The sequence below is a fragment of the Triticum urartu genome, chromosome 5 (genome assembly GCF_003073215.2).
Source record: "Triticum urartu cultivar G1812 chromosome 5, Tu2.1, whole genome shotgun sequence".
In the NCBI taxonomy this organism is placed as follows: domain Eukaryota; kingdom Viridiplantae; phylum Streptophyta; class Magnoliopsida; order Poales; family Poaceae; genus Triticum; species Triticum urartu.
The window spans coordinates 627,253,983-627,275,476 of NC_053026.1; the positions used below are offsets into that span (position 1 = coordinate 627,253,983).

General features: G+C 49.5%; 2 protein-coding genes and 1 pseudogene across 2 annotated transcripts; 1 reads left to right on the forward strand and 2 right to left on the reverse strand.

The window, feature by feature from the left end:
• Positions 1-2,133: 2,133 nt before the first annotated feature.
• On the reverse strand, positions 2,134-4,741 carry LOC125511381. The gene is made up of 4 exons (XM_048676736.1): positions 4,497-4,741; positions 3,920-4,418; positions 3,196-3,472; positions 2,134-3,117 (listed from the first exon to the last, which is right to left on the reverse strand). Exons 2-4 carry the CDS (start codon positions 4,130-4,132, stop codon positions 2,669-2,671), a joined length of 939 nt encoding a protein of 312 aa, XP_048532693.1. The 5' UTR covers positions 4,133-4,418; positions 4,497-4,741; the 3' UTR covers positions 2,134-2,668.
• Positions 4,742-8,955: 4,214 nt separating this feature from the next.
• On the forward strand, positions 8,956-10,842 carry LOC125511380 (acyl transferase 7-like). Its single transcript, XM_048676735.1, has one exon. The coding sequence runs from the start codon at positions 9,245-9,247 to the stop codon at positions 10,556-10,558; it is 1,314 nt and encodes a 437-aa protein (XP_048532692.1). The 5' UTR covers positions 8,956-9,244; the 3' UTR covers positions 10,559-10,842.
• A 6,954-nt stretch (positions 10,843-17,796) lies between these two features.
• On the reverse strand, positions 17,797-20,940 carry LOC125511382 (annotated as a pseudogene).
• Positions 20,941-21,494: the final 554 nt, after the last annotated feature.

Below are 21,494 nucleotides of genomic sequence, written 5' to 3' on the forward strand. Positions count from 1 at the left end.
TCAAGAGGGTTGTGAGATTTTAAGAGAAATCCATGAAGGGGATTGTGGTCACCACACCGGTTCAAAGTCTTTGGTTGCTAAAACTTTTCGCCACGGTTTTTATTGGTTAACAGCTCACGCTGATGCGGAGGACTTAGTCAAAAGATGTGATGGTTGTCAAAAATTCGCACGCCGTGCTCATATTCCGGCTCAGGAGTTGAGGATGATTCCAATAACGTGGCCATTTGCGACTTGGGGGCTTTATATGGTTGGACCCTTTAACGTTCCAAGGACAAAAAGACCCACTTATTAGTGGCAGTTGACAAATTCACCAAATGGGTGGAAGCAGAGCCAGTCAGTAAGTGTGATGCGGCCACGGCGGTTCAATTCATCAAAAAGGTGATATTCCGTTTGGCTTTCCACACAGTATTATAACTGATAATGGTACTAATCTGTCAAAGGGAGAGATGTAAGAATTTTGCCAACGTGAGCACATCCGGCTTGATATAGCATCGGTGGCTCACCCCCAATCTAATGGTCAAGCGGAGAGGGCAAATCAAGAAATTTTGAGAGGTATTAAACCCCGGCTTATGGTTCCTTTGAAGCGGACACCGGGTTGTTGGGTGGAGGAATTACCTTCTGTGTTATGGAGCATCAACACCACGCCTAACAGATCTACGGGTTACACACATTTCTTCATGGTTTATGGAGCGGAGGCGGATCTCCCTAGTGACATCCCTCACGACTCGCCCCGTGTGGCAGCTTATGTTGAAGCTGATAATGAGACAGCACGTCAGGATTCCCTGGACTTGTTAGATGAGGAGCGTGATCTTGCAGCGGCACGTTCGGCGATTTATCAACAAGATCTCCGACGTTATCACAGCCGCCGGATTAAGACCAGAACCTTTCAGGAAGGCGATTTGGTGCTCCGGCTCATCCAAGATCAAACTGATATGCACAAGTTATCCCCACCTTGGGAAGGACCCTTTGTGGTCAACAAGAATCTGCACAACGGGTCATACTACCTCATTGATGTTTGAGAGCATAAAGACTCACGTAAATCGGAGGAGGAGACCAAGCGGTCGTGGAATATAGCTCTTCTTCGGCCTTACTATACTTAAGCCATAGGCTCTTCATATGTACATATTTATGACAATGTATATATTATATAATAAATCGGAGCCTCGAATAAAGCGGGGTCTCTATTCTTTTTACATCATGTGTGTGCTTCCAAAAGTTTCTACTGACAAAGCGGAGTTTTGTTAAACCGGTCTCTGCAGCCGCACGGATACAAAAGAAAATCACTAGGGGGCTTGGTCATATCTGAACTGTAGCTACACCTCTTGATCGGTTTGAAACCACAAAGGGATATCACTAGGGGGCTTGGTCATATCTCAACCGTGGCTACACCTCTTGATTGGCATAAAGTCAACATGAATTTACTTCGGGGCCAAAGAGAGTGTTGCAAAAAGCATAAGCTCAAACATGGGTACCCACTGAGCACAGCTCAAAAAGTTACTTGGGGGCTCTTTTTTGCAAAGCAACAAAGAGTTTAAAAGGACCCTTGTAGTTGGCTATCAAGCCACGGCTTGGAAGCCTGGTGTATTCACCTAAAATCCCGGGTTAACCTGTCTTCATTAAGTAAGCCACTCCTGTCCAGATAATCCTGGTATGACCCGCCAAATGTTTGACAAGTCAATCTTATACAGACCATGAACTTGTCAAAGTTAAAACGATGATTGGTTAATGGGAGGCCCATCTTAAAAGGCTTTGTTAAATGGTTTAACTCAGCGGCCTGGCAGCCCATGAAAAGCCTCGATTTGGAGCCTGGCAGCTCGTAAAAGCCTCGCATGTTCTTTTTGAGTTCTATTTGCTACGTTTTTCGCCTTTGTTGAGGTTCATAATATCTTCTGATAGGCCGACGTCCTTAACCCGGCTTGGCTTTCAACTACAAGTTGTCAGTACATGATCAGGTATAATCCGGCGTTCATTAACCCGGTCTGGTTTTGACTAACAAGTCGTCAGTGTTATAAGGAAAACCCGGTGTTTATTACATCCCAGTACGGTTTATGATCATAATCCGACAAATTAAGGACGGAGTTATCAAATGCTCTGGATTGGTGTTTGCACCTTTATCATACAAGTAGTTGGACAGCCAATGAGATATGTTGCAGATATTATTATACTTTGATTATCCATCCAAGTATTGTCTATGTTTGGGCATTATGACCCGTCCAGTGGTAAACCACTAGGACACTTTCAAGTTCTTGTATACAGAAACACAAATCGTCATGGGCTATGCATAAATAGATCCCAAAAAGTGGAGCAAGTTTTCAGAATATCAAAGCACCACAACACATGCTCGATGGCATGACAGATAAAGGAGTTTTTGCTATCCTATTACACGAAGCTTCAAAACGGCTCCAATTGAGTAATTGTTTTTCAGCATTGGCACACAATAGCTAGTAAACCGGCTGCCGGTTTAAGATGCTTCGTCTGGACGGTTTGATGGTTGAGGGTCATTTGGTGCAATCACTTCTTCTTCATCCCTCCCCAGACGCTGGAAATCAACCGTCGACCAATCGATTCCGGTTAAAGCTTGAAACACGACCTCTTCATGGATAAGGCTGGAGGGGTTAATATCAGGAGCATAAGTATGCTTACGGATTGTAGGCACAAGTTCTTCGACTTAATGGATTTCGGCAGGCTGTCTTTTCCCTTCAAGGTCGTAAGCCGGCTGGAAATGAGATAAGTCTGTATCTTCTGCCAGTTTGCTGGCTATTGGCCGCATCTCTATTGTTAGCCTTCGGAGATCATCATTGTCGAAGTTTGAACCGTCCTCCTTCACACCTGGATATCCTTTAATGATGTCATCCGCTTCAAGATCTGGAATCCATGCTTTGGCCCGGATTAGTGCGGTCAGCGCTCCTGCTCTTGCGGCTGACTTCTTCAGTTCAGTAATCCGGGCTGGTAACATGGCTAGCTTGTCCAGAGTTTCCTTTATCAGTGATGGCGCCGGTTTGTTATAAGCCGCAGTGCAAATAGCATGCTGGGATCCAGAGTACAGCTGTTCAATCAAGGTATAAGCCGCTTTAAGCTTCATCCGCATATCCGTGCCCAGATGAGCAATACGAGTGCCTGTCACGGTTTAAAATCAGCAAACCGATAAATAATAAGATCTCATAAATTGGACAAGCTGCATAAGGAGATACTTACCAAAAATGGCGGATGTCATGGCGTTGATTTGCCGCTTCAAACCAGTTAGTTCATCTACAACTGGCTTCAGGGCTGCTTCGGCATCCTCGGCTCTTTTGGTTAAACCGGCCTTCTCGGTTTCCCAGTCAGCGCGTTCCTTGTTAAAAGACTCTTTTAGCTTTTCCATCGCTGTCAGGGCTTTAGTCAGCTCCTCTTTGGCTTTCGCAGCTTCTGCTTGTTGGGACTTCACGTTCTCTTGCAAATCAGCCGTTCGAGCATCTCTATTGCTTAGCTCGGCCTGTAACAATGAAGATATGTCAACAACAGGATATGTATTTTCTAATTACAAAGCGTATAACAAGTTATGCACTTTGTACTTGGGGGCTAATGCCTATTTGCTCTGATTCACTACATCTTTTATAAGTCTCCAGAACAATGTAAGGATTATCCTTGACACTTGGGGGCTAATGCACATTTGCTCAAAACGGACGCATGGATTAAAGACCTGGATTACCTCACAAAGCTAGACCGGCCTTTGGGGGCTACACTGAGGAAGGCTATATAATTACATTGGTAAAGTGTCGGTTTTGGTTTTCACTAAGGATCTGACATTTTGAGGGTCAGTACGAGAGGATTAAAGTGTTATAAAGACCCGGTTTAAGATTAAAATCATAAAACGGCCCTTGGGGCTACTTGGACTAGCATTTCAACTTTGGAATCAAGAAGTAAAGGCAGATGAAAATACCTCATAGCGTTCCTTCATCAAGTTCACCAAACCGGCTTCATAGTCACGGTTTGAGTGCAGACGGTTTAAGAAACCGGACTGAAGTTCTTCAGCACTAAGATGAGCATAACTTGATAACTCAGTGCTCCATTTACCCTTTTCCCTGGCAGCACGTTCCTCTTTGGCACTGTGTTGAGCTAATATTACACGATGGCCAGGAGAGCTGTGGCCCATGCCAGTAATGATAACATCATCTCCTTGGCCTTCAGTAGTATCAGTGCCTTTCACCGGACTAGCCCGGTTTGGAGCCGCCGGTTCAGTGTCGGGCACCGCAGGATCAGCTTCTGGTTGTTCACCAATATTCTGGTCTTGAAGGGGCGGATCATCAAAGGTAGCTTCAGGATGAGGACCCTTCGGTTCACAAGTTTGGTCCGGTTCACCTATTTGATCTTCTTCAAAAACCACCTGGTCTTCTGACGGATTGTTGACCCGAGCTTTCTTGCTGGGTCTGGCTTTGGCTCTGTAAACAAAATTAAAAGAGGTTTAGCATCTTATTCAAGATTTGCAATGCATTGGAAGAAAGGGTTTGAATGCTTACCCAGCTACAGTTTTAAGAGAAGGGAGTTGGGTTGCTGTTGACTCGCCAGAAGATGAGGGAGGTGTCACCTGATAATTTGAATCGGACGGATTAAGAGGTTGTCTGAAATAACCTGTCTTGGGATAAGAATTTTCAGAAGTGGGAGAGACTTCAGACCGGCGCTTCCGAACCGGGGTATCAGGTAAACCAGCCGAAGTAACTTGTTGGCCACTGTGCCGGGTTGCCCGGCGAGCTTCATGCTGCTGCGTCTTCAAAATAAATGTTGGATCCAAGTAAGGAAGAGGATGAGAAAAGCTTACTTTCCGGACTGCTTGACGGGTTTTTTGTGTTGGCATAGAGTCTGAACCGGAAGAAAGGGGAATTACCTCTACATCATTAGCCTGGTTCCCTTCTACGTCCTCCTGATAAAGATCATTGTTAATGAGGTGCATGAAAAGGGAGCCAAGTGAGTCAAGATCTACCTCAACTTCCAGATCATCTGCATCTTCATCAAGTTCCATGCTGATCCGGTCAGCCGTTTTCCGCTTTGAGGTACGCTTGACGGCTCTGGTTTTGGGACGGGATGGCTTGGCCGCTTTATCTGCGGATTTCTGCTTCCAGAAGGGATCATCACCCTGTTTGTACACGAACAGAAGAAAGTTTACAAGTTGAACAATTTAAAGATATCAAGATAAAAAGGAAGCATAGTGTTTACAGCAGGCGGTTTATTCTGAGTGTAGAAGGGGTTCAAGCCGGTTTGGCGACAAACTGGTTCCGTTTCATTCAAAATTTTCTTGACGCTTTCAGTGACCTCTTCATCGGTTACCTGAATGTTGATGTGGCGTTGGGGGTCTTCAACTTCACCAGTATACTTACACATTAAACCGGGGCGGCGGCTTAGTGGCAAAACGCTCCAAGATATCCAGCAACGCACAAAATCAACGCCTATTAAACCGTTGGCCATAAAGGCCCGAAGCTTGGCGAGTTGAGGGGCATATTTGGCCCGTTCTGCGGAACTCAAACGTTGCGGCATTGGATGAGTGTTGGAAAGCCGGTGATCACGGTAGCCTGGAAGAGGATTCACATCTTCAGGAGAGGTATCTCTAAAGTAGAACCAAGTCTGGTTCCATTCCTTAGGGTGACTGTGCAGTTTGGCATGAGGGAATTCAACTTCCTTCCGCTTTTGAATAGAGACACCGCCGAGTTCAGTGTTGGGACCATTTACAAACTCTGTACGACGGTTCAGATGGAAAAAGTTCCGGAACAGCTCAGCGGTTGGTTCTTCTTGTAAGTATACTTCACAGAAGACTTGGAAGTTGCATAGATTGGACACAGAGTTGGGTCCGATATCTTGAGGATGGAGTTGGAAATTGGCAAGCACATCTCGGTAAAACTTTGACCCTGGTAGTTTGAATCCACGGCCTATGTGGTCGACAAAGACCACAACCTCACCCTGCCTTGGGGTTGGAGAATTTTCTGTTCCTGGAGCTCGCCATTGAATTTCAGTTTTCTTAGGCAAAGTGTCGATACTGACCATTCCGTTCAACTGTTCCTCGGTGACCCGGGAACGAGCCCAGTTGCAAGCGGCAAACTGTTTAGCCATTGTGCAACGAAAAGCTGGAAAGGAAATGCCGGTTTACAAATCATTCATGATGACACGCAAGATGCAATAGGAATAAAGATATACAGATATGTCAAATTGTGTAAACCGAGGACTAATACAATAATGAATGACAAGGTCATATCAAGGGCATAAATGTGTTGTTAAACCGAACTATTACAATCAATGTAAAGGAGGTTTGCCGGTTTACTAGGGGACTAATGGTATGAGATAGATTGTTTTTTTACAAGGGTAAACCGCCTACATGGTACAGAGGATACAGATCTAAGGCGAAAAGGGCTAAGTAAGGAAAAACAAGTTTCACAGGATCACATGGGAATTTTGGATCTACCGAAGACAGAAAGGCAAAAATATTTTGACCTAAAAAGTGTAGGACCCAAAGCAGGTTGTAAAAGTTCAGATCAGTTTTTCGCGTGCAGAAAGTTTGTGGTGGTAGCGGAAAATAAACCATTACGCGGAATATATCAACATTGAGATTTTCTATCTATAGACTAAGGAGGAACAGGAAAGAACAGCACCGGAACTCCGATGAACTTTAATGAACTGCGAAGAACAAGGAAACCCTAGACAGATCTACAAGGGGGGAAAGAAAAGGACTTACAATGACTGTTGAAGCAACGGAGGAACACCGCAGTTCTCTGGTAATAGTCAGGTTGATGCAGCGGCCTTTGTCGAAGCAGAGGAGAAGCTCAGTGACGGCGGTGGCGCTCAGGGGCAGAGGTGTCGCGGGGAGGAAGAAGAAGCGAGGGAGACGAAGGGAAAAAATGATAAGGACCCGTGGCCCTATTTATTAGGCGAAGCGATAAAGCGACAAGTGCGGGAATCGAGGAGCTCAAAATGGATAGTTAATAATGGTGTCGCCTCGATGACTGGATATGCATTAATGAAGGTAATCCTCAGCTTCAACGGATAGATGACGTCAGGGCGGTTTATCATGATCCTGGAGTATGACGTCACGGCGTTTTACAAAATCAAGGTGAAGAGGCAAAGGAGGAGTTTTTTCTAAGTATTGAAGATTGACATGAACAAGTTCAAACCAATCTGGGGCCTAATGTTGGGGATATTACTACTAGACGTAAACCGGCCAGGAGTAGCCGGTTAGCTTTATGAAGATTAGAAGCCCATGAAGATGTAAGAATGATGGCGCTTTATGAAGGCCCAAGGCCCAGAGGCGAGTTAAGGCCTGTAGATGTAAACCGACTTAATTATGTAACTTGCATTGTAAGATAGGAAGTGTAGAGACCAAACCGAACACATCTATGATCCGGCTTCGGGACTCTGTAAACCGGCGGGCGTCAACCTATGTATACCTATGTATATAAAGGGACGACCCGGCAGTGGTTTAGGGACAATAGACAACAACTCGAGAGCCAGTCAAAGCGGATTCGCTTCCTGGTCATCGAAACCCTAGCAATACCAATCACAACTAGACATAGGCTTTTACCTTCATCGAAGGGGGCCGAACTAGTATAAACTCCCCGCGTCCCCTTGTCCGGTTTAACCCCTTTAAGCTAACCAGTTGCGATGGCTCCACAACTAAGTCCTTTCATGAGGACATCTGCCGTGACAAACCCATGACACCTGGGCTAGCAGTAACCCCTGTTGAGACTGCAGCCGAAGAATCGCGCACTTTCGCCATATCCCGTTGGCGTAAGCGTGGAAGTATTTGGTATTGGCTTCACCCTTAAGTGTCCACTTTAGGCCACCGCGGCACTGCCAGTATTCCTCTTCGGCACGAAGCAAGGCCTAGACCTGTTCCTCCAGAGCATATCGGTGAGCCCACTCTTGCTTAGAGAAGGCCCGAGCATCCGCCTGTTCGTCAAGTTTCGCTATCTCTATGACAATACTCGCCCTGAGCATCTTATCTTGACAGCTTTGGTTGGAACCCCAGCCCTTAAGGCTGGCACGAAGGCGGCCCGCAACTGCGTTCCAGAACTCCATGGACCCCCGTTGAGGCCCCGCCTAGGTCACACATTGCATCCATTTCGCCCTGAAAACAAAATCGAACTCTGGGTTCTCAAACCAGTCCGTCTCGAAAAAGAAATGAGAGCTCTGCGGTATCTTGTCTTCCCCGGAGGACAGAACAAGGGGCACATGGTCCGAGCCAATTCTGGTCTCCGCTAACAACGAGCACAGGGGATGTAACATTTCCCAATCGGGCGAAATGAACACCCGATCCAGCACTGATCGCACCGGGGCGAGCTGCTTGTTCATCCAGGTGAATCTTGCCCCCGATCTGGCCACTTCCCGGAGTGCCATGGTGGCAATAGCGCAGTTGAACATGGCCACCCTAGACCAGTTGATGTTGCTATTGTTCTTGTCCGCACCTGAGCGGATCAGTCGATTTTGAGAAGGAAGAAGGAAGCGTCGAAGATATCACCGCTGGTGTCTGCAAAGAACAACCCCACTATCTCTCTTACGGTTGCGGGTGCAGGTTTGCCGAAGAAGCACCCCCACTATCCATCTTAGGGTGGCAGGTAAGGTGCTACTTTGCCGGGAATTTTTTGGGTGGTCGCCAGGCTTAGAGGAGATGGCCGGGGGCGGCGGCAAGACCGACAGTGGGCTGATTTAGGGGAGGACGGTGTGACAACGCGGTCGCGGGAGCGCCACACGCGGTGGAAGCAGGCGGCTAGACCGGCGGCGGCGGGGTGGTTAGAAGGAAGAATAGGAACAACAGGAGGTAAAAGAAGGAGATCGGGCCCTTGATTTCGCATCGGACGGCTGAAAAAATTGACTGACCTATGTTATTATTTTCAGACGAGTGACATATAGCTTGTCCCTTATTAGTAAGATCAGCTGTTGTGCCTGTGTAGTCGAATTCAGCGCTTGGTTGCAACTGCCAACTGGATAGAGCTATGAAAGCGCCGCTCCACCACCTTTTGACCCCGACGGCTCGACGCAGAGCAGAGCAACCGCACAGGCCTGGGTCCGCTTCCATCCGACTCTCATCCTCGTCACCACCAAGAACCTACGCAACACGCCCTATAAATACCATGCGCTTCCCCTTCAATGGCAAGTCAAGCAACCAACCACACACCAAATCCAAGCAAGGAGCAGTAGCGGTCAGCTAACTGCCCAACATCCAAGCCCACCGATCACTTCTCTCTCTCTCCCGCCAGCTCCATTCAGTTCTTGCGGCTTTGTTGCAATGGCGGCGGTGAACAAGTCCGTCGAGCGGCTGGCGCAGCGCCTGGTGGCACCGGCCGAGCCCACGCCGGTTGGCCCGCTCCGCCTGTCCTGGCTCGACCGGTACCCTACCCAGATGGCGCTCATCGAGTCGTTGCACGTCTTCAAGCCGACTCTTGATCGGGACGTCTCCGGCAGCCCGGCGAGCACCATCGAGCGGGCTCTGGCGCAGGCCCTGGTGAATTACTACCCTCTCGCGGGACGCCTGGGGTTCACGGAGGAAGGTGGGCTACTGCAGGTCGACTGCGGCGGCGATGGCAGCGGCGTCTGGTTCACGGAGGCCGTGGCTGGTTGCGCCCTGGAGGACGTGGAGTACCTGGAGCACCCGATGATGATAGCCAAGGACGAGCTGCTCCCGCCCACGCCTGCCCAGGAGGAGGACGTGCGCAAGCTCGTCCTGCTCGTCCAGGTGACCACATTCGCCTGCGGCGGCTTCGTCGTCGGCTTCCGCTTCAGCCACGCCGTCTCCGACAGCCCCGACGCCGCGCAGTTCATGGCCGCCGTCGGCGAGCTCGCCCGCGGCCAGAGACTGGAAGGCCTGGCGGTGGAGCCGCAGTGGGGCCGTGAGGCCATCCCCGACCCGGCCGACGCTGTCGTCGGCAGCCTGCCGAGCCCCGCGGGCGCCAAGAGTCTTGAGTACCTCGCCATGGACATCTCCGCGGACTACATCGGTCATTTCAAGTCCCAGTACAACACGGAGCACGCCGGCTCCTGGTGTTCGGCGTTCGAGGTGCTGGTGACCAAGGCGTGGCAGAGCCACACCCGCGCGGCGGGGTTCGAGCCGGAGTCCACCGTGCACCTCTGCTTCGCCATGAACGCCCGGCCGCTCCTGCACGCCACGCTCCCACGCGCCGGCGCCGGGTTCTACGGCAACTGCTACTACATCATGCTCGTCTCCGCGCCCGCAGGCAAGGTGTCCGGCTCCTCGATCCCGGAAGTGGTGAAGATCATCAAGGATGGCAAGAGGCGGATGCCGTCGGAGTTCGCGCGGTGGGCGACCGGGGAGGCCGGCGCCGACGACGGCGAGGACCCGTATCAGATCACGTCGGACTACCGGATGCTGCTGGTGTCGGACTGGACGCGGCTCGGGTTCGCGGAGGTGGACTACGGCTGGGGGCCGCCGGCGCACGTCGTGCCCCTGATGAACCTGGACTACATCACGACGTGCATCTTGGTGAAGCCGTGGGCGCACAAGCCAGGGGCGCGGCTCATCACCCAGTGCGTGACGCCCAACCGCGTCGCCGCCTTCCACCAGGGAATGCTCGACATGAACTGACCGGAGCCGGAGAAGAAGTGAAGCCGAAGGCAAAAGGATGCGTGATTAGAAATAGATACGGTTGCATTGGATTGGTTGATGGGTGGATTGATGGTGTGTAGCGTGACTGATAATAAGCAACTGGTCCTGAATTTGGGGAGTTAATTGTATGGGTTTGGTGGAAAGCCACCAACTGAAGGGAAATACCCAATGGTTCCTGGGTACATATGTACCCTATATGGGGATTTATTTTTAATAGTTAAACAAAAAGTCAAAATAGTTAAGAAACTATTTTTAGAATAAAATTGACTTACTTGCGCGCTAGTATACACATTTTCAGAAAAAAGAAAACTATGTTGACTTCACAGTGAAAAAGACAAAATTTATTTGCTACTATAGATCACTATTCACGCTATTTTGACCGGAAATTTGTCTTTTTTGAAAAGAAGTCAAAAAGGAATTTTATGTTTTTGTCAGTTTTCTCACTAGTACAATGGAAGGTCAAGTTTTTATCAAAAATATTTTTAGAAATTTTTGACTTTTTATTGAATTACTAAAAAAAATTGCATATAGGGTACATATGTACCCAGGAACCAAAAGTTCCCCTCCACCAACTGAACTCGTTTTTCGTGGAGTATAATAAACTATTATTGGACACAGAGCTCTTGTTCTCCCGTCACTCACTGACTGAAAGGAGGTTGGCATCCGCCGTAGTAGCGTGCATTGCAGATTAGGAGAGTACTCCCTGCGTTTGGAATTAGTTGACGCTCAAACGCGTATTAATTACATTGCGCTACAGTTTAGCAGGCCCACTTGGATCATCTTCTGAGCTCTGACCATGTACTATGTTGTTTACCTGCTAGTTGCAGCATGCATCTCGTTGCAACTTGCAACATAACCTGTTCTGCACCCGGCTTAATGGAGTTGAGCTCAGACCGTCAGAGCTTCGGATGCAGTTGAGTAGATCGTAATTGAATCTCTTGCTCCTGAGTGGACAGTGTATTACACTGACACCCATCTTACTGTCTTCCTAGTGGACCAGTGCGGCATTAAACAGTCGCTTATCGCAGCAAGTTAGCTCACCTGACAGGCAGCAGGCTGTCACACTGCAGTCTGACCAAAACATGTCTGCTAGATCTGCATGCCAACCAAAACGCTCCGCACGCCCCCGCTTAGATAAGTCGGAATGCCAACCACGGATGCTCCAGGCGATAAATCTTAAAAAGAAGACCAGATAATAAGCTAACCACATGGGTGAGCTGATCACCAAATCCCATTTGATTAAGCTCACTCGGCTACTGCGCGTCCGATGATCTAGACAAATGATATGATCTACTCCTACTCCACAATATATAAAAGATCCCACGCATCTAATCTTATGGACCATTTGTGCGTGGTTTGTTAGAGGGGCATAGTTTAATGATGATGGTGGTCGCGCAGCATCTGGCTGGTTGGTTGATCTTTTTGTCTGACGCTGTGCGGCGTGGTTGGTTAATACTTCTGTCTGACACTGTGCAGGGTGGCTGGTTTGGTTAGTCGCTCTGGGTTCTGAATCCTGGTCTCCATCCGTTGCCGTCTGATCCGCCATGAGGAACGGATCAAAATATTCCAGGAACCAAGCTAACTCCAAGATCGCTGAACATATGCAACTCTATCGGCTCCGGAGTTATTGTTGAAATCTACTCCCTCTCTAAACTAATGTAAGACGTCGGTACAAGTTAAACTGCAAAAACGTTCTATATTAGTGTACAGAGGTAGTACATTTTTGCATCGGGTAGGCGACATGAGTTTTGCTCAGTTCAGAAGGCAAGTGTTCAGAAGGTACCAGATACATAACAATTGTCTCTCTCGTATCCAATCTAGAGTTTCATTTTTTACTTTCATCTAGGTTTGTTCTGTAACATCTAGTATCCAACTGTCCTTTTTTTGTGACATCAAGTATCCAACTGTCTATACAGAGAGGAAGGTGCTCGTCACCTATTCACTTTCGTAAGCAAAATGAACCGAGTGACGATTGTGGCAACTAGCAAGAGACATGACAAGAACGTTCAGAGTTCCTCTCCTCCCACGTGGTGTTTACTAGTTTTATTTTACAAGCTGCAAAATTACAACAACTTATACAAACTTGGCTGCGGAATTCCCGCACGAGCTCTGGCATGACGCTGGGATCCGGTGGGCTCTTAGCCGCCTCGGCGACGTTTGCTCCGTCGACCACTACTGCCTCAAGGGCCGTGACTTCACAGCAGTCCGCGCCCTCGTCATGGTCGATCGACGCAAACACCTTCCGGACTCCCTGCCAATCCAGATCCCTCCCTCCAACGACATCAAAATCGTCAAGATCACCAAGCTCGCCACGATCCTCGACCCGATGGGGCCTGTTGACCCATCACCGTTCTCCTCCGACTCCGACTCGGACTCGGACGCGGACGACCACTTCCCCAACCGCGGCAACTACACACGCCACGCCCCCGGGGGCTTTGCTGACGAGTTGCCTCGCGGCCCGCCGCCGTCCCCTGTCCTCGCAACCACTCCACCTCCCCCCAACAACATCGGCGGCTCCGTCGACATGCCCCTGCTCGTCTCCTCTGGGGACGAGGGGCCTGCGGGGGGGGGAGGGAGTTCCCCGTCCTCCACATCTCATCGGACGGCGACTCCGCCCCCCTGTCCCAGCGTGCCTCGCCTCCCTTGGCGTGCCCTGCCGCCGACTCATCATCTTCGACTGCTACCATCATGCGCCCCACCCCACGCCTCGCTGCGGATGTCGGGGGTGTACTCCTGCCAGCGCCCCCGCTCGCGGCCGACGGTGTCAACGGCGTCCTCGACGCCCCTCCTCCTCCGTCCGCCCTGCAGCTGCCGTCAGCGCTCTGCCAGTATGACAGCTCCACCTCGTCCAACTTCGACAGCGATGCAGCAGCCTTCACTTTCTCGGCTGGAACCGAATCCCCTGGTACACTTATCGCTACGCCTTGTCCCCCTTCAGCAAAAAATCTGCAAATCTCTCATACCATATCAATGACCACCGTAGCATTGGACCCTACAGATTCTGCCACACATGAGTCCGTGCTTCGCAAGCTGCGGCACTGCCCCAAACACTCGGCGGACAAGACAAAAAGCCTTCACCGCAGCTCCCGCCTGGCCGCCAAAGAGCCCTCTGTCTTCACTGATATGACTACTAGGGCTATCAGGGCAAAAGCCGCGCGCCTCACTGCCTCCGACGTCGCAAAGGCTCTCAAGGACGCCATCCACAACACCCAGCTCGATGTTCCTGAAGCCCCGCCTGCTTCTGCCGCAGCCCTTGCGGAGATTGCTGCTCTGTGCGGGGCTGACGGCGATGCTGTTGCTTCCATCGCTCATGCTGATCACAGCAGCGACGACGGCGGTGCTGACACTCTGCCATGATGCTCCAACTATCCCACGCACGCCCAAGTGGCGGCCTAGCGGTGACTTGTTGTCCCTACCGCGAATCGACCGATCGGGTCTACTTATCCCCTAGCTTATGTGCACAGGGCAAACCTTGTGTCTGCCTCAACTACCCCTTAGTTTATTGTTCCCTAGCATTTCATATCAGTAGTTTGCTCTCGTCTAAGTGTCTGGTGTACTCCTATCTGTATGAGTAACACCACCCTATCTATCTGTTCATGGAATGTACGAGGTCTTGGTGATGTGTCAAAATGCGCTGACATCCTCTCAGAACTTAAAACTAAATGACATTACTGAACAAAAATTACGATCCTTCCTACCTCACTCTCTACACCAACATGTGTTTTTACCGGCCGATGGCTCGGCTGGGGGAACAATCTCGGCTTTCAACTCAAACTACTTCTCAGTGCTCTCCCACACGCACAACAACTTTACTACATCGATCAAACTCACGTCCCTTGCGCACCCACAACCCTTTATCATCACAAACGTCTATGCTCCCGCAAGTCGCAACCTCAAACAAGCTTTTCTCGATGAGCTCAGAACGATAAAACAAGACGACCACACGCCCTGGTTAATAGTAGGAGACTTCAACCTTGTACGTTTTTCGCACGAAAAAAATAACCACAACTTTCACCAACGAGAAGCAGATGCTTTTAACAGCATGATCAATGAGCTAGCCCTACTCGAACTCCCACTGCTCGACCGACGCTTCACTTGGTCTAACAAACGCTCTTTGCCAACCTTAGAATGACTCGACCGGGCGTTCTTTAATCTGTCATGGAATAATTACTTCCCTAACACAACACTGTCCTCACTGCCACGCATCACATCAGATCACGTACCCCTAATCCTACGCATCCAGACAGGTGTACCAAAACCACGCCACTTTAGATTCGAGTCTGCATGGACTCTCTCCGTAGAATGCCATAACATCGTGCAGAAATGCTGGGCCGCTAACCGCCAATCAGCCCAACGAATAAACTCAGCAGCCGCCTTGTCAAAAGCCCTCAAAACAACACGTTCCTCTCTCAAACAGTGGGCATCCAAAAGATCACCAGCCCACCTCCGCGAAGCAGCAGCAAAACAAGTCATAAACCTCCTCGACCTAAAAGAAGAAGCCCGACCACTCTCTCGAGCCGAACACAGATTAAGACTTGTTGTCTCAAATGCTCTACACTTAGCTATTTCGGAAAAAATGGCTTTTTGGAAGCAACGGGGGAAAGTGCGCGCTGCTATTCACGGTGAGGAGAACTCTCAGTATTTCCACGCCGCCGCCTCCCAGAGACTGCGAAAGAACACCATAACTTCCCTCCTACAAAATGGGACGGAGTTCCATTCCCACGACCAAAAAGCTGTCATTCTTCAGCAACACTTCACATCCATCATAGGCTGCGCACCGCCTACATTCTGAGCCTTCCAGCCACAACAATTCTACCCCCAACCGCTGCCCCAACTACTCAATCTAGAATCTACCTTTTCTCATGATGAAATAAAAGATGCCTTCATGCAAATGAACCCCCTAGCTAGCTCCGGACCGGATGGTTTTGGCCCCCTCTTCTATCAAAAATACTGGAATCTCGTAAAAAACCACATCTTCTCATTTATGACAGCTTTCCAAAACCTCTCTGCACAAACTGAATGCTTAAACCGCGCCCACCTAATTCTGCTGCCAAAAATAGAAGAGGCAAATACTCCAGGATCCTACCGCCCGATCTCTCTTCAAGACTGTCCCGTCAAAGCCGCCGCCAAGATCCTCACCAACAGATTAAACCGCTGATCCTACTGCTTGTTCACGGAAACCAGACTGGCTTTATCTTAGACCGTTGCATCGCGGAAAACTTTATCTATGCTACGGACCTCATCGGCTCCTGCCATAATCGAAAAGCCCCAACCATGGTCATAAAACTAGACTTCTCAAAAGCCTTCGACACTCTCTCCTGGGAATCTCTCCACGCCATCCTCCACTGCCGCGGCTTCCCGCCAAAATTCACGGCCTGGATCCAGGATATCCTCTCAACAGGAAAAACGGCCGTCATGCTGAACGGGCTCCCAGGAAACTGGATAAACTGCAAGAACGAACTCAGACAAGGAGACCCCATATCACCCTACCTTTTCATCATCGTTGCTGACCTCCTTCAACAAATGATCACACAACACTGCGACGCTCGGCACCTAACACACCCACTGTTCACACACCTGCCACCGACCGTTCTACAATATGACGATGACACCCTCATAATCGCCAAGGCGTCCAATAACGCCGCCATGCAGCTAAAACACATTCTCCAAAATTTTGCGATCGCTACAGGCCTCACGATAAACTACACAAAAACTACTTTCGTACCTATGCATGTTTGCCCTTCTGTGGCAGACTCCATTGCTACCACCTTGCAATGCACAACCTCGACCTTTCCACAAATCTACCTAGGCCTCCCTGGCACCGACCCATCTACCCCCAAACGCCTTTTTACCCATTATCGAACGATGCCGAAAATTCTTGTCAGGTTGGCGAGCAAAAATCCTATCCAAGGGCGACCGGCTCATCCTTCTGTCTGCTGTCCTTGACTCCATCTTCGTCTATTTTATGTCAGTCTTTCTCATCCCAAAAAGTGTGTTGAAAACCCTAGACTCCATTCGCCGCGCTTTCTTCTGGGCCGCAGAGGAAACTTGCACCGGTGCTCAATGCTTAGTTGCCTGGAAAAATGTTTGTGAGCCCAAAAGGCTAGGTGGTCTAGGTCTAAAAAATCTCCATGTTCAGAATAACTGTCTAATAATGAAATTTGCCATAAAAGCTCTGCTACCGAACCAAACTCCGTGGCAAGATTGGATCGACCTTCAACACCCAAATGCTCTCATCGCTCCACAAAACAGCCACTCCTTCCTATGCCAAACCATAAACCACCAACTACCAGCTCTACACTCCATCTCCTTCGTCATCATACAGTCCGGAACAAACACCTATTTTTGGCTAGATATTTGGCTACACCAACAATCACTCGCTACTCTCTTCCCCTGCCTCTACTCACACACCACCACCCCCCTCGCTCGTGTGGCTGCTGTTTTGAACCACGGTCTAGAATCAATCCTACGGGACCGCCTAACATCTAATGCCGCTACCGAGTTGTGCTCTTTGTTGTCTCTCCTGCAGGATTTCCAGGTATCGCTGGGACCGGACGAGCGCTACCTAAACGGTGGCCTCAGTTTCTCTACACGGGCCGCTTATCAGCTGGTCATGGCCGACAATGATGTCGACGCCCATGCCATTGCAATCTGGTCTTCATGCGTTCCAAACCGTGTGAAAATCTTTGCATGGCTTCTGTTTCGTGGAAGACTCAACTCCAAAAGCAACCTTATCCGCAAGCACATCGTACCAGACGCGCTATGTCCACGGTGTGGGTTCGACGGGGAGACCACGTCGCATATCTTCCTACACTGCCCCCTCGCTCAGAGAATATGGCAGCGACTTGGACTATCGCCACCCAACTCCATCGACAACCTTTGGGACTGCCGCCTCCCCAACCAGCTGGACGCGCTAATATGGCACTCCATCCTCCTCATTATCCTATGGAAAATATGGGACTCCAAAAACGCCATGACTTTCAAGCAACAGAACCACCACAGCATCTTCACCCTCAAGCGAATCATTAATGACCTTATGCTCTGGACGCACCGGATGAAGAAACCGGCGCATAAGCAGGCCGCCTCTTCATGGCGTTCCTACTTCTTATCACGCTTACACGTGCTTATGTAATTCACCTTTGTAATCGGACAGACGTTGGGTTACAAAAATGAGAAATATATTAAGGCCCCCCCCCCCCCCCGGTGATTTTTCAAAAAAAAATGTTGAGTACATGGAGAGCAAAGGATGCCCTAGCCAGTCCAGCCAACATGGGCTCAGTGATCATCTTAAGGAGGAGAACACACAATATGCTACAAGGTGGAGTGCAAAAAATGCGGCAAGATCACCTGGAAGGGGTGCCGAAAACATGTCGCGTCCGTCTATGAGGGCATCGAGAAACGAAGCACCGCACCTACAAGGCGTGGCTGGGTGTCCACGGGAAGGCAGAAGGGTCAGCTTCTACCACCAAAGGAAGTGATGTGCTTTTGCTGAAAATGGTTTCCAAGCCCGACCTTGCAGGTGAAGCAAAAGCTTGAATTCATGCACATGGATCGCTAGTTTTGCAACTACCAGACTGAAGGAGACTGCACTTTTGAATAAAAGCTTACCTCTGCTATCAGCTTGTATTTGTTTCTGACTTCTTCGCAGGTCTAGTTCCGATAATCTAATAAAACATTCTGCAGTTGATTGGTAATGTTCTCTAGCTAAAGATACAAATCAGGGCTGGCTTCCAGAGAGAGCTGGAAAAACTCGGCAAACTCTTTGATCAACGACTCGTAAGCTATATCCATCAGTTCTGCATCGTTATATTCTCTAACATTGGAAGCCTTTTGCAATATCTGCTTAATGCTCCCAACGCCACGGCCCTTTATGCCGCAGGGAACAATGTGTTCAAAAGGGCTTAGGTCAGTTGTGACATTAAGCGCTAGACCATGATATACTATTCATCTTGCACACATAACACCAATAGCTGCAACTTTCTGATCCCCTGGAGAGGAAATAGAGTGTACAAGTTAAGAAAGATATGTGACAACATGACAAACATTTTGCAGTATCCAAATGGATAGTAACATACCAACCCAAACACCAGTGAGGCCTTCTATTGTTGATGCCTTGATAGAGAATGCGGACTGAAGGGCACGAATGATCACAGTTTCAAGTGATCTTTGGTACCAGTTGAGATCCTTCTTTTGATACCGCAAATTGAGGATCGGGTACAGAACAAGCTAAGAAAGCAATAATTGATTGTGAGATAATAGTGTTAAGCTACAAAAAAAACATGAATAACTAAGATTTTGTGTTCAATATTTCGATAGTCAGGAAGTTTGTTCTTATTTCAAAATGGTCATCGGTTGATCTAACCAAAAAGGATATGGAAAACCTTATTTGTTCATTATTTACTTTCCTTTGAAGCTTAGGTTACTTCAGACTTAATTACCTTGAAGCAGAAAACTAAACTGGAAACAATGGTGGGCGCAAGTACACATTCAGACCCACAATACACCTAAAATAACTAACAAATACCTGTCCAGGACCATGATATGTCACCTCCCCACCACGGTCAATACGATGAATCTCAATAGGAGATTCTTCTATATTGAAATTGAGGTACTTCTCACTATTGCCGTTGCCCAGTGTATAAACCGGTGGATGTTGCAGCACGATTAAGGTGTCCGAGTGATCTTCATCTGTGTCCATGTCTATGCCTACCAACGGTTTCCTCCTCTCAACAACGGACTTCTGCCAACCCCATGAATCAACAAGAGGAACTATCTGCCGATGGAGATCAAAGAGTTCACACCTGTTGAATACAAAGAGTGTCATTCGCCACGATGACGACACCATACAAGCAAGCAATAGAAGGCTGACATGCTACAGAAGTGCCCACAGCTTCAGTTCAGGTGGTAATGCAGACAGCAAACCTATCATTACAAAAATTATTTGGAGCTACCTAGCTTGTAAATACATCATGGGCAAATATTGTGCAGAACAGAACAGTAACCCGATTTGCTTGTGCTCAAGTGCATTCCTGCAACTCCTTGACCAAAATCATTAAGAAGAGCTCATCAACTAAGCATTGTGCTAAACAAAACAAATGCAGCCGCATTCTTTACTACTAGTAAATGGCACATATCTTCGTAGCTGAGACTCATTCAAATTGTTGGTCAGACCTTTGAATAAAACTAACCATAGCAAATAAAATTAACGAATCGAGAGTACCTCCTCCTACCGATGCGATAGGCATCAGCCACCAGGGCCGCGTTGGTCAACACGGCGGCGATAGGACCGGAGCAGAAACCCGCGGCGAGGCCCAGCCTTCCCCCTCGGGAGCACACCGAGGAGTCCCTGGCAGCGGCCTGGAAGAGCAGGATGCTGTGGCAGAGAGGGGCAGAGACCCGGATGGCAGAAGAAATCATGCTCTCGAGTCTGGCTGGGGTGGAACCAAACCCGCAGGTGATGGACTTCTGTGCCGGGCTGGGGTGGAACCAAACCCGAGGAGGAAGAAACCTGGCCGGCCTGGATTGGATAGGCGCGAATCAAATCGCACGGGTGCCGGTAACTCCAAGATCACAGGGATTTAACACAGTCGGTTAATACTTTCCACACAAGTTGAATAAATGTTACTTAATTTTTTCCAGCCAATGGTGAGGAATTGATGGCGGCTGCACGGCACCAACTAAACTGATGGCCAGTTCTTTTCAGCTTATCGGCCCAGAGAATCAGATTCTGAGAAATGGGCTGTGTGCAGAAACAGTCGTCCAGTTCTTTTCAGCTGTTCCATCTATGATATACTGTAGAGATATATAGCAACAGAATGAGGATTAGCAGTGGCAGCATACACCAGATAATAGACAGCAAGAAAATGGCCATTCCCCATTTGAAGTGGCAGCATACACCACATCAAGCACTACCAACATCTATCAGTGGCATCATTCACACAACACTATCAGTATCAAGCAACAGCAGTAACAAACTAACAACTACTTTGAATCAGGGGGAGGCAGTAACCTCCAGCAACAACTTTGAATCGAGTAGACGGAGAGGAGGGGAGGCACTCACCGAGTTCGGTCGATTCGAGAGGGAGACGAGGTGCTGGGCGGTGAGGAGGTCGTGGTTGACGGAGGGGAAGCAGGGGCGGCGTCCGGCGGTGGTCGAGAGACTTGGGAGGCGGGGGAGACGGTGGCGCGAGAGGCGGCGGCGGTGTCGCGGGGGAAACCGGGGAAGGAGGAGTGGGCGCGGTCGCAGGGGAGACGGGGGAAGCGGGGGCAGTCGCAGGCAAGACGGAGCTACGGCGCCGGTACGGCGCCCCGACGGGGAACCCGAGACCAGGGGACGAACGGCCGATTCTCAGGGAGCTGTTTTGTGAAGGGAAATTGTTTTTTATTTTATTTTTTAGAATCATTTTCCTCTTTATAAGTTATACTCCCTCCGTCTTTGAAAGAGTGTACTTTCAATTTTGTTGAAAGATCAAACTATCTTAAAATTTGATCGAGTTTGTGCGATGGGTGCCCCTCCCCTCTCCCTCCCGAGGCGCTCCCGCGGGCGCCGTCGAGAGGCAACCCTAGCGCCTCCTTCGTCCCGCCTCCCCCTTCCTCACTGTCGCTGGGGTGCCGTCGGCCAAAGGCCGTGTAGCCGAGGCGGCGGCGGGGCGGTTCTCCCCTGTGTGCGGATGGATGGCGTCGTGGGCCGCCTTCCTCTTGCCCGTGGCGTCGGGTCCCGGTCGGCTCCTACTCTGGCGCTTCGCCCCGCACCCTTGTGGCCCGCCGACGGCTCCTTCCCCCCTCCCTCCTGCGGCTTGTGGGGTCTGGTGGTCTCGGTCGTGCTGGCGGCGAATCTAGGCATCCCGGCCCAGATCCGGTGGATGTAATAGTCACCGGTGGCGGGGGTGGCTGGCGACCCTGTGGAGGTGGTGGT